This window comes from Mixophyes fleayi, chromosome 8, assembly GCF_038048845.1.
Source record: "Mixophyes fleayi isolate aMixFle1 chromosome 8, aMixFle1.hap1, whole genome shotgun sequence".
Lineage (NCBI taxonomy): Eukaryota > Metazoa > Chordata > Amphibia > Anura > Limnodynastidae > Mixophyes > Mixophyes fleayi.
Window position 1 is genome coordinate 140,289,376 of NC_134409.1, and position 11,985 is coordinate 140,301,360.

The 11,985-nt window shown below is 42.6% G+C and overlaps 1 protein-coding gene across 2 annotated transcripts; it reads left to right on the forward strand.

Annotated features, from left to right (window-relative positions):
• Positions 1-6,249: 6,249 nt before the first annotated feature.
• Positions 6,250-11,159, forward strand: LOC142099907 (hyaluronidase-1-like). Of its 2 annotated transcripts, XM_075183862.1 has the most exons (3): positions 6,253-7,468; positions 7,906-7,995; positions 10,691-11,159. In XM_075183862.1, exons 1-3 carry the CDS (start codon positions 6,563-6,565, stop codon positions 11,006-11,008), a joined length of 1,314 nt encoding a protein of 437 aa, XP_075039963.1. In that variant the 5' UTR covers positions 6,253-6,562; the 3' UTR covers positions 11,009-11,159. The 2 variants fall into 2 exon arrangements, with proteins under 2 accessions (XP_075039964.1, XP_075039963.1); XM_075183863.1 differs by lacking the exon at positions 7,906-7,995 and having other exon boundaries at positions 6,250-7,468.
• The last annotated feature ends 826 nt before the right edge of the window (positions 11,160-11,985 follow it).

The following is an 11,985-nucleotide window of genomic DNA, read 5'->3' on the forward strand; positions in this document are numbered from 1 at the left end:
AAACCTTACATCAACCTTAGGATTCTAAACATTCTGCATGCAAATAAACACACGGAGACATGTATAAGTTATTAAAAAATTGCCAGAACTTTTATTATGATTTTAACTTTAACTAAAACCTATGGTGGCGGATAAAGGACCCTGCGAAACAGCTCTCAAGCTGATAACACTCTATCACCAGTGGACTGGCGCAAACCGCCGTACGTCCACAACCACGGGGAACAAATCCCATCATAACTTGCGCTGAGTTGGCGTCAGAGTGACTGCCCCTTTAAAACTCACGCTGCCCTCCCTCACCGAGCCGGACAGGGACCCTCCTCACCGAAGGGCCAAAAAGGGAGTTACTGGTGCCTCAAAGGGGGGCAGTGACCTACGACAACTACCTGTGCGCCCACCAATCACCCGCTGAACGCAGCGCCTTCCTACCGCAACATAAACCCAGAAATACTCGCAACTAGGAGTGTGTGGGTGGGATCTCGTGCTGTGGAATGAGGCAGAACCGGAAGTACAGCCTACTATACCAATCAAGGTCCCTCCCACTGGAGCACACATTGGTCGGGCCAAAACCTATGTTAACCCCTTCAGGTAAGTGTTCAGTTTACTACAAACCCTGTCGCCCTTTAAGTGCGTTCGTCCTATGAAGCCTCACTTGTCATTAAGTCACACCCATTGTGCTGCCCCTGGAGAGGGGGCCACCGTAATGGGTGTTATAGCTGGTTTAAAATGCTGATATGTTATTGGGACCATGGCCTTATCTGTGTGGAGTTTGTATGTTCTCCCCGTGTTTGCGTGGGTTTCCTCCGGGTGCTCCGGTTTCCTCTCATACTCCAATAACATACTAGTAGGTTAATTGACTGCTATCAAAATTGACCCTAGTCTGTCTGTGTCTCTGTGTGTGTGTGTTAGGGAATTTAGACTGTAAGCTCCAATGGGGCAGGGACTGATGTGAGTGAGTTCTCTGTACAGCGCTGCAGAATCAGTGGCGCTATATAAATAAATGATGATGATGATGATTTACATTAAAGAGGTTGCTAGACCTAGATGGATATGTCCACTGCCGATACATTTATACCTATTTATGGTATTATTATTCAGTCTATTTACATATTATATGACTTCTGTAACTGCAGCTACATACATCTGTATTATACATTTCCTGTGTTGTGCCAGAGATACTTTGTGGCTGTATAGACAATATATATACAACTCTGCTTAAAATAGTAAGCAAATGTTTTAATATATATATTGAACTGTACACGTATCAGACAATATGGGGGGTATTCAATTGTTAGCGAGATGCGTTAAAATTTTGCGCTCGAAAAAAACCAAAAAACCTGCACTCGTTTTTTCCTGTTCGAGCGCGCGTTTAAAAAAACAAAACACCTCAATTCAATTGTTTTTTTGCATGCACCCCCTCACGCTCTATTATTGGTCCTAGCGAGTTTGAAATGGTTAAGGCAGTCATTTTACTATTAAAAAATAAAAGTAAATTAATGCAATCAAGAATGGCCCCAGCACTGCAAAGGAGATTGGGCCCCTACACTGCAATCAAGAAGGGCCCCAACACTGCACAAGAGAATGGGCCCCACACTGCAATGAAGAAGGGCCCCAGCACTGCACAAGAGAATGGGCCCCCACACTGCAATGAAGAAGGGCCCCAGCACTGCAAGCAACAATGGCCCCCCCTGTACAGCAGAATTAAAGATTTTACAAGGAGGTACATTTTTTGAAATTTACAAACATTTGAACACTGGCCAAGCATGGACATTTGTAAGGTACAAATATTTGTGGGACAGTGGGCAAGCCGGACCTTTCTTCGAAGGTAAAAATATTTGTTGGGACTTTGCGTAAATGAGTGCGTGTTAGTAAAGCATCAGAAAACTGAGGATTTCGTCCATGGTGAGTATTTTTTTGTATTTTATTTTTTTTATTAAAATCTATGGTGTACATGAGGGTGTTTACTGTATTTCTTGGGGTTTTATTATTTTTAATAAAGATTTGTGGTTGGAATGAGGGTGTTGTGCTTTTATTTAACATTTTGCTTTGTGGAACTACAGATCACAGCCAGCCGTGGGTGTAAAAGCATGTTGGCACTTGTGGTTCTACTACAAGTGCAAACATGCCCTGGGTGCTATGGGTACGCTGGTGGTTGTAGTTAGACAAGTAGCAGCATGCCCTACTATTTAGGACAACATGGCTGGCTGGGACATGTAGTTCCACAAGTAAAACATTTTTTTTTGTTTTTTTTTCATACAAAATCCCCATTTATTACCCTACCACCCACAGCCCAGGGGTAGTAGGAAGAGCCCCAGTGCTATCGGCACTGGCCTGGGTGTCCCTAGGGGGGTGGCCCGCTTACATTTTTCAGTGGACCACAATCCCTAGGGAATCCAGGCCAGCGCTGAGCAGTCTGTGGGTGTTTAGTCATTATGGCCGTGGGACCCAAACTGCGTTCCCCCCCCCCCCCCCCCCTGTTATAGTGCCTATCACCCCGACTGGTTTGCCTAGTGCTGGTTCAATTAAATTAGGGGGAACCCTACGTCAAATTTTTCACACATCAATAGCCGCCAGCACTAGGGCGAAGACTAAATAGAGTGGGGAGCAAACGATTTAGCTTTTAAAATATAAATAAAAAAACATGATACTTTTTGGCACAACCACCCCCCCTTAAAAACAAAAAAATAATATTAAAAAGTTTTAAATACATGCTGCACTATGGTTATTTCTAAAGGGGGAAATTTCCAAAAACTTATTAATTATTATTACACTTTTTTTAGTACTTTTCTTTTTTTAGGTTACTTTTATGAACTTTTACACCTATTTTCTCAGTTTAATGTATATTTTTCTTAATTTAATAAAAAAAATTTTTATTTTGAGCAGACCAAGGAGGTGCGAGATAAAACAGCAGATTTGCCTTTTTCACACTCGGCGTTAAAAAACAATTGAATAGCTTTTTCCGCTAAGGGTTCGCAGCCAGCCTATACTTTAACATTGACAAACGCTTGGAGCGCGATAACACCGTTTCGGTAAAAAAAAAAAGAAGAATAGAATTGCGTGAGAAGTTTTCGCGCTCGAAAATAAGGTAAAATAGCAAAAAAATGACTTTTCACGCTCGAACTTCCAAACTCGCTAACAATTGAATACCCCCCCTATGAGTCTGTAAGAAGCAGTCAGTGTTATTTTTACCAACATTTTTTATCATGGGGAAATGATAAGTTAATATTTATAAAAGAGGAGTAATTAGTGCAAATATTTTTGCTGCAATCAACAATTCACAATAGTGATAACCGCGCAGAGTCTTCCGTGACCGCGTGGTAGATGACGTAGACAAATACACAGGCTCAGCAAAGTTAAACTATAATTATTACTGGAAAATACAAATATTACCAGGGACAAATCTAAAAATGTGGGTTTGTCCCTAAAATCAGAGACAATCATTGTGTATTAATAGTCCCCTTTTTATGAATATTGGGTTCAGTCCACAAAATAATTGACCCCAATTCCAGATGCATTTACATTTTGTTGTCTGTACTCATGTGACTCGTTGAAAAAGATATGAGAGAGAGATAGAGAGGGAGATAGAGACACAGGAGAGTGAGAGAGGGCAAGAGAGAGGGGAAAGAGACACAGGAGAGAGACAGAGAGAGAGAGAGGTGAGATGAGAGAGAGGGAGATAGATAGAGAAACAGGAGAGAGACAGAGAGGTGAAAGAAGAGAGAGAGAGAACAAGAGAGAGAGAGAGAGAGAGAGAGAGAGAAAGGGAGAGAGGGGTGAGAGGGAGAAAGAGAGAGGGAGAGAGAGAGGTGAGAGAAGAGAGAGGGGTGAGAGAAGAAAGAGAGAGAGGGGAGAGATGGAGAAAGAGAGAGACAGAATTCTGACGTTAGTTGTACACCGTGAGTGCAGACAACAATGTAATGTACATACTGCTGCCAAAAATGTTTTTTTCACATACATTTAATTTAAAAAAAAATTAAATTTTCATTCTCCCAATGTCCAGCGTTACATCCTTTCATTATGAGCAAACTCCAGATGAAATAAACCTGCGAGTGGTTTTCTTGACATCAGTCTCGGGCAATTTAACAAACACAAGGAAATTTGGAAATAAAATAAGTGTTTTTTGTTGAGATGAGATGTTCCCCTGGATGATCACCGGATAACTGAATACAGCTTAGTGTGAACCTCAGTTCTCAATGTTTAGTCCGATGACTTAACCAGGATATCGCTGATGGGTTTGTTCATTCAATTAAGTTAATAGAAACAGTTTAATCAATAACTAAATCCAAACACAAATAAAAATAAAGTTACAAGTGGTCCAGAGAGGGTTTCTGGGGTGTAGAGGGTGTGAATGGTGAGATAGCTGAATAAATATAATATACATTGGGGTGAATGTGCCGTTCCTCACTATCATGTAATACAGGTAGAATACACTGATTTGTATTTATGTTTATACAGCTGCAGGTTACCGAGGACGTCTCCCTTGTTTCCAACATGAGGAACTAACATAGTTTAGGGGGCTCTTGTTTCCCACTTCGACTGATTTGTCTCTTTCATTATAAACGTACAAACATTTATATATTAAAATTATTTGCAGGAGACAGAGGCACAAGACGCTATTGAAACTGAAGAAAGTTTCATTTTGGAGAAGGGGGGTTGTTCATACTTTTTATATTATATAATTATATTTCCTATACTATACGAAAAGATACTATGTGTTTTTGTGTGTGTGCCGGTATGTGAGGGGGGTGTCACAACGTGCTAGTTCCGCCTCTGATCTCTACATTTATAGTTCTGATTATTGGAATATTTGATGACGAGATAAGTTGTGTAATGAGTTATCCCTGTGCTCCATGTGATATAATGAGTTATCCCTGTGCTCCATGTGATATAATGAGTTATCCCTGTGCCCCATGTGATGTAATGAGTTATCCCTGTGCTCCATGTGATGTAATGAGTTATCCCTGTGCCCCATGTGATGTAATGAGTTATCCCTGTGCCCCATGTGATGTAATGAGTTATCCCTGTGCCCCATGTGATGTAATGAGTTATCCCTGTGCTCCATGTGATATAATGAGTTATCCCTGTGCCCCATGTGATGTAATGAGTTATCCCTGTGCTCCATGTGATGTAATGAGTTATCCCTGTGCCCCATGTGATGTAATGAGTTATCCCTGTGCCCCATGTGATGTAATGAGTTATCCCTGTGCCCCATGTGATGTAATGAGTTATCCCTGTGCCCCATGTGATGTAATGAGTTATCCCTGTGCCCCATGTGATGTAATGAGTTATCCCTGTGCCCCATGTGATGTAATGAGTTATCCCTGTGCCCCATGTGATGTAATGAGTTATCCCTGTGCCCCATGTGATGTAATGAGTTATCCCTGTGCCCCATGTGATGTAATGAGTTATCCCTGTGCCCCATGTGATGTAATGAGTTATTCCTGTGTCACATGGTGTTGAATGAATTATCTCTGTGCCCCATGTGATGTAATGAGTTATCCCTGTGCCCCATGTGATGTAATGAGTTATCCCTGTGCCCCATGTGATGTAATGAGTTATCCCTGTGCCCCATGTGATGTAATGAGTTATCCCTGTGCCCCATGTGATGTAATGAGTTATCTCTGTGCCCCATGTGATGTAATGAGTTATCCCTGTACCCCATGTGATGTAATGAGTTATCCCTGTGCCCCATGTGATGTAATGAGTTATTCCTGTGTCACATGTGATGTAATGAGTTATCCCTGTGCCCCATGTGATGTAATGAGTTATCCCTGTGCCCCATGTGATGTAATGAGTTATCCCTGTGCCCCATGTGATGTAATGAGTTATTCCTGTGTCACATGGTGTTGAATGAATTATCTCTGTGCCCCATGTGATGTAATGAGTTATTCCTGTGTCACATGGTGTTGAATGAATTATCTCTGTGCCCCATGCAGTATAACGTACTATATTTTGTACACAGTGAAGCAGGGACCAGACGCTGCCACATTCTATGTGCTGGAGAAAGCGGATTATTTAAGGAAACTTTTCTTCTTTAAGTCACTGTGAGGATACGGGGGGGGTGAGGTTACAGCGAGAGCAGGTCCCCAGGGTCTGTCAGTGACACCTGGCACCAGTTGTGTGAGTGTAACAGAGGTGGAGAATGAAGGATTCCAGGAAATGGATGTCAGATTCTGGTCTGATGAAGAGATGGGACGGGGAATAAGGGGGTGGATGTGGTCTGGTCTGTGAAACTGAAAGAGGAAGTGTGGGAAGTAAAAGCAGAAGGAAAGAGGAGAAGGGTGGAGGGATGAAACCAGCATTTCCTGCCCCCTCTGTCACATTCTTGCTGCCCCCTCTGTAGCGTAGACCCAGCTGGACCTCACAGGGTACAGGACGTGTACTTGTAGCTCGCAGACCTGGATATTTATCTCTGCTCCTGAACTTTATATTATAAATGACATTTAAAGGCTTCTATTTCACACACACAGAACAAACCCTTAGGAGGATCCATAACAATTCTATTTATTTGTAGGTTGTAAAGAAGAATTATTTTCCCAACATTTGCTCAATATCCTAAATCTAAATGTCCAACAAAGTTTCTCTTCTGGGCATCGCACTTCTGCTTGTCCTGTGTTTCCACTCTGCCAGCCCTGAATCTCTTCTGCCCGGCCGTCCATTTGTCACAGTGTGGAATGCCCCTACCAGCCGGTGTTGGGAGAAGTATGGGGTGGAATTGGACCTGGGGGCATTCGACATCGTGGCCAACCAGAACCAGTCATTTGAGGGCTCTGAGATGGTGATCTTCTACAATAGTAAGCTGGGCCTTTATCCCCACTATGACCAGACTGATGAGCCTATAAATGGTGGGTTGCCCCAAAATGTCAGCCTCAGAGACCACCTGAACCAGACGTATAAGGACCTGATTACCACTATTGTGTCCCCGGACTTTACTGGAGTGGCCGTTATAGACTGGGAGGACTGGAGACCTCTGTGGGATCGGAACTGGGATCAAAAGTCTATATACAAAAAACAATCTAAAGAGCTGGTAAGGGAGAGACATCCACAATGGTCTGATGAACAGATACTGGAGGAAGCCACAAGGGAATTTGAAGAAGCTGCCGAAATGTTTATGGCGTCCACTTTGGAGTTAGGACACAAATTTAGACCTGGTGGATTATGGGGTTTTTATGGGTTTCCAGACTGCTACAACAATGGCTACAAAAACTCCAGCTACAATTACACCGGAGAATGTAACCAGGTGGAAGTGGAGAGGAACAACCGTCTGACTTGGATGTGGAAGTCCAGTCGGGCTCTGTATCCTCAGATCTACCTGGAGCAAATACTAAAGAGGTCCGAGTTTGTTGGCCGGTTTGTGAAACACAGGTTGGAGGAAGCCTTCAGGGTATCTACTGAGGCACCGCAGGGTGATCTTCCTGTGCTGCCATATGCCCGAATGGTCTACACCTACAGTATGGACTTCCTCAGACAGGTAAGTGATCATTAGATGTCATTCAGTGTTCCCCTGTGAGAGACATGCCAGCTGGCACCATACAGGGCAGCGGACAGACATTGGTGCACACCTGCCAACGTCTGTTCATGACATCTCCCATGTGCTGTCCCATATTCTGATTTCTTTACCAACTAAACAGCAGAGATTTGACTATTCTCCTTTATTTAAAGTGCACCTGTCTCTTCCACGTGGTGCCGGCTGCATTTCCATGAATATTGGCTCCGCTGTTTCGCTAATGGCTACAGCTCAACACCATATGTACAGAGAATGTTAACGCAAGTAAACTGCACCACGTATATCAGTAAACTTTTTTCTACACTGTTAATAATTCAATATCTCAACTCATTGTATCATCCTCTATACACTCCCTGTACTATCAGCGTTGCACCGCTCCTGAGTGTTCTCTGTTCCTGCAGGAAGACTTGGTGCAGACGATAGGACAGAGCGCAGCCCTGGGAGCCGCTGGTGTCATCCTGTGGGGGAACGCAGACTACAGCTCCAGCAAGGTATCTAGGAGGGGGTCTGTGGCTGGGGGGGTCCAGCTGTCCTGTTATAGGAGCAGAAGATTCCAGAGTGTCTGATTTGTTATATCCCATGTTGTGAACATTTCTGTAGTAATATAGTTCATGAAAAACCCATGAACATTAATATAGTTAAATGTTTTAATAACGTCCCCTCCCTCCTTCCTTCATTCTGTTATATAGGGTCTACTATACATATTAAAAGGGTCTCCTGTCAAATTAATAATTGTCCCACCCCCACTTGTTTATAAACCCCTCATAATGGTGATAATTTGTTATCTCTACGGTCCCAGCCAGCGATCCAGCACTGACCAATCCGTGTTCAGACGCAGCGTCCTGATCCTCTGGGTCTCCCGTGGAACCAATATCAGACTTCTGTGTAACATAATAACTGTTATGAGCTGCTATAAATGAGTGGGATGGAGAATTATTACTTTGGTTGGAAAACCCCTTTTAGATCTCAAGAGTCTTTGTAGGTTGTGTAAGAATTATATATTTATTATTTTTTTTGAAAAGTAAATTTTTATTAAAGTTTTTCAAAACAACATAGGTGTGAAAGTGAGACATCATATAACATATATGTGAAACACTTCACTTTAAGTAACAGAAATGCATATTAAAGAAACTCGTAACAGTACATAGTAAATTGGCATGTTACTGTAAAGAAACGAAAATGTTGTTATTCTTATTTTTGTTGTTTGGGGGGAAGAAGGAAGACAAACAATGGGGGAAGGGGGATTCGATGAAGAAAATGAGGGGGGGGGGGGGGGGAGAACAGTTTATCACCCATTATTCCCTGTACCAGATGGCGAAGAGGAAAAATAGTGACATACTTGGCAATAAGGCGGTATAATCAGGCTGTCTATGACTACCATTTAAAAGTGTAAGACGTTCCAAGCCTCCAATAATCATAGTTTATGGGAGCAGGTGAGTGTCAGACGGTTGTTAATTGGGGTTCAGCATTGAAATGGCTCGTCCAAGGAGACCATGTATTTTGGAAATTCTCTGGTTTATCTGTAATAACAGCTGTAATGCTTTCCATTCTGTAAATTAACCAAATTTTGCTAATGGTAGCTGAGAGCGAGGGGGGGGCAGTATTTTTCCAGTGAGCTGCAATCAAACATTTAGCTGCATTCAGTATATGTCCAATGAGTTTTTGTACGGGTCAGGTGACATCAGGGAGCCGTCTGGGGAGAAGGGAGTAAAGAGGGGAGTCGGGCATCCTAACCTGTGTCACAGATTTAATTAGTTTATGAATTTGCTGCCAGTAAGACTGCAGTCTAGGGCAACTCCACCAAACGTGCAACAGGGTACCCCGCAGTCCGCAACCCCTCCAACATCGATCACTGGAAGCAGGAAAGATAGAATGCAGACGGGAGGGGACTAAATACCACCTGTAATACATTTTACATGAATTTTCCTTTAGTCTCACCGAAATTGATGTTTTAGCTTTGTTATTTCTTATCTTTGACCATTCTTTTGGTGTCAGGGTCTCCCCAGCGTCCTGTCCCAAGCCAACTCGTGCGGCTCTTTATCCGGTTGACCAAAGCTATTAATCAGCTGGTAAACAGTGGATATTAAGCCTCTAGTAATGGTAGATGAACGACATAGAGACTCTAAGGCCGAGCAATGATCTGACGGGGGAGGAGTTCTTAGGGAACAATAAAGATGCCTAAACTGCAGATAGTGATAAAAAAATATTTGCGGAAATCCTAGTCTATCCTGCAATTCTGAAAACGTAGGGAACACCCTCATTGGGGCCAGATCCCAGGCAAGGAGCAGATTGCGAGAGGTCCAAGAATTATATTTTTAAGAGTTCACTAAGTTTTAATTGTAGACAACAGATAGAATAGAAACTCTGTATCTCACTTTGGGCCTGATTCATTTAGGCGCGTAAATGCCGATACGAGTCGTATTTTGCACAAATTTGCTCTGCAAGTGCCCAAAAACCATATGTCACAGAGAACAGCATCGTCCAATTCATCCTCGAGCGTTAAGGACCCTTCTACAACCTGCGGTTTCAGCAGCGGAACAGAGAGGGGTCTGGATGTATGTACAGTAAAGGTGCCAAGGATGAGCGCACGCTGGACCCTCTAAGGTACATGCTATTCTGTAGTATCACTTGTACCAGCTACAGGTCTGGTGTAAGTGCTGATTGCTAGTGATGACGGCTGTGTATGCAGCTAGGCGTTAATAGCAGCCTAATACATGTATGTGTATATATATATAACAGGTGACATTAATGAAAAAAAAAATTCTCTACGTTCTTTTGGCACTTTACATTCATTTACATATGTACTGGACGTATCCTACAGTGTCTTGCCTGTTGGAGCTGACCTAGACCTGTATTCATCACCAGACGTATCTACAGATCCGCTGCTTGCTGAATACGGACGTCCGTACGCCCAGTTTATGTGCGGTTCCTTAAAAACACGTTTTGCCTGCCTTAATGAATCACTGAGCTCTGAAACTGATCAGTTCTTTAAATAGATACAAGATAAAAAAATATTTAAATCTATTGTGGTCTCTGTCCTTGGTCCTGTGCAATATCTGCAGCTGTGACCATGTGAATAGTGTGGACAATAATACAACTTCTATCTGCTAAATGGACTTTTTCTTTGATGTCTGTTGATGTTCAGTCATGTTGAGTGTAAGCTCCTCTGTCCCACTCTTGCTGCAGGACACCTGCCTGGAGGTGAAGTCCTATGTAGATGACACGCTGGGTATGTACGTGGTAAATGTGACGAGTGGCGCTGCACTCTGCAGCCGCAGCGTGTGCACAGGACACGGGCGATGTGTGCGCAAAGACTCCTCATCCGACGCCCAGTTTCACCTGAACCCCGACAGCTTCAGCATCAGGAAGAACCCGCAGGGCAGCGGATTCCTGGTCTCTGGAGAGGCCACCAAGTCCGACCTCCTACACATGGACGGGCACTTCCAGTGTCGCTGTTACCTGGGCTGGACTGGCACCGACTGCTCACAGAGGATGGTCTCCTGAGTGCCCACTCACTGCCAGGACACACAGTGGGTCACTTACTAACATGCAAGCAGCCAATCAGCAATTAGCTTTTATCTGTCTAGTGCGAGTGTATCACTATCAGTCACTGAAATGTACCAACACTTTGCCACAGAATATACTGATCTCTGTCTCAGCCGTTTCCTTTATTATATGATACAGTATTTCTTGTAAGGAACATGAGGCAGTTAATAAAATATGTATTTCAGAGATTATAGAAATGTGAAGGTCACAGGATGTAGAGGATTGCTTGTAGCTACAGATAACTCTTATATATCACCTCTCATATACTATACTTTATATATCATCCCTCATATATCACCCCTCATATACTGCATCTTATATACCACACCTCATATACTGCATCTTATATTCCACACCTCATATACTGCACCTTATATATCACACCTCATATACTGCATCTTATATAATCACACCTTATATACTGCATCTTATACATCACACCTCATATACTGCATCTTATATATCACACCTCATATACTGCATCTTATATTCCACACCTCATATACTGCACCTTATATATCAAACCTCATATACTGCATCTTATACATCACACCTCATATACTGCATCTTAAATATCACACCTCATATACTGCATCTTATATTCCACACCTCATATACTGCACCTTATATATCAAACCTCATATACTGCATCTTATATATCATCCCTCATATACTGCACCTTATATATCATCCCTCATATACTACACCTTATATATCACACCTTATATACTGCATCTTATATATCATCCCTCATATACTACACCTTATATATCATCCCTCATATACTGCACCTTATATATCACACCTCATATACTGCATCTTATATATCATCCCTCATATACTGCATCTTATATATCATCCCTCATATACTGCACCTTATATATCATCCCTCATATACTGCATCTTATATATCATCCCTCATATACTGCATCTTA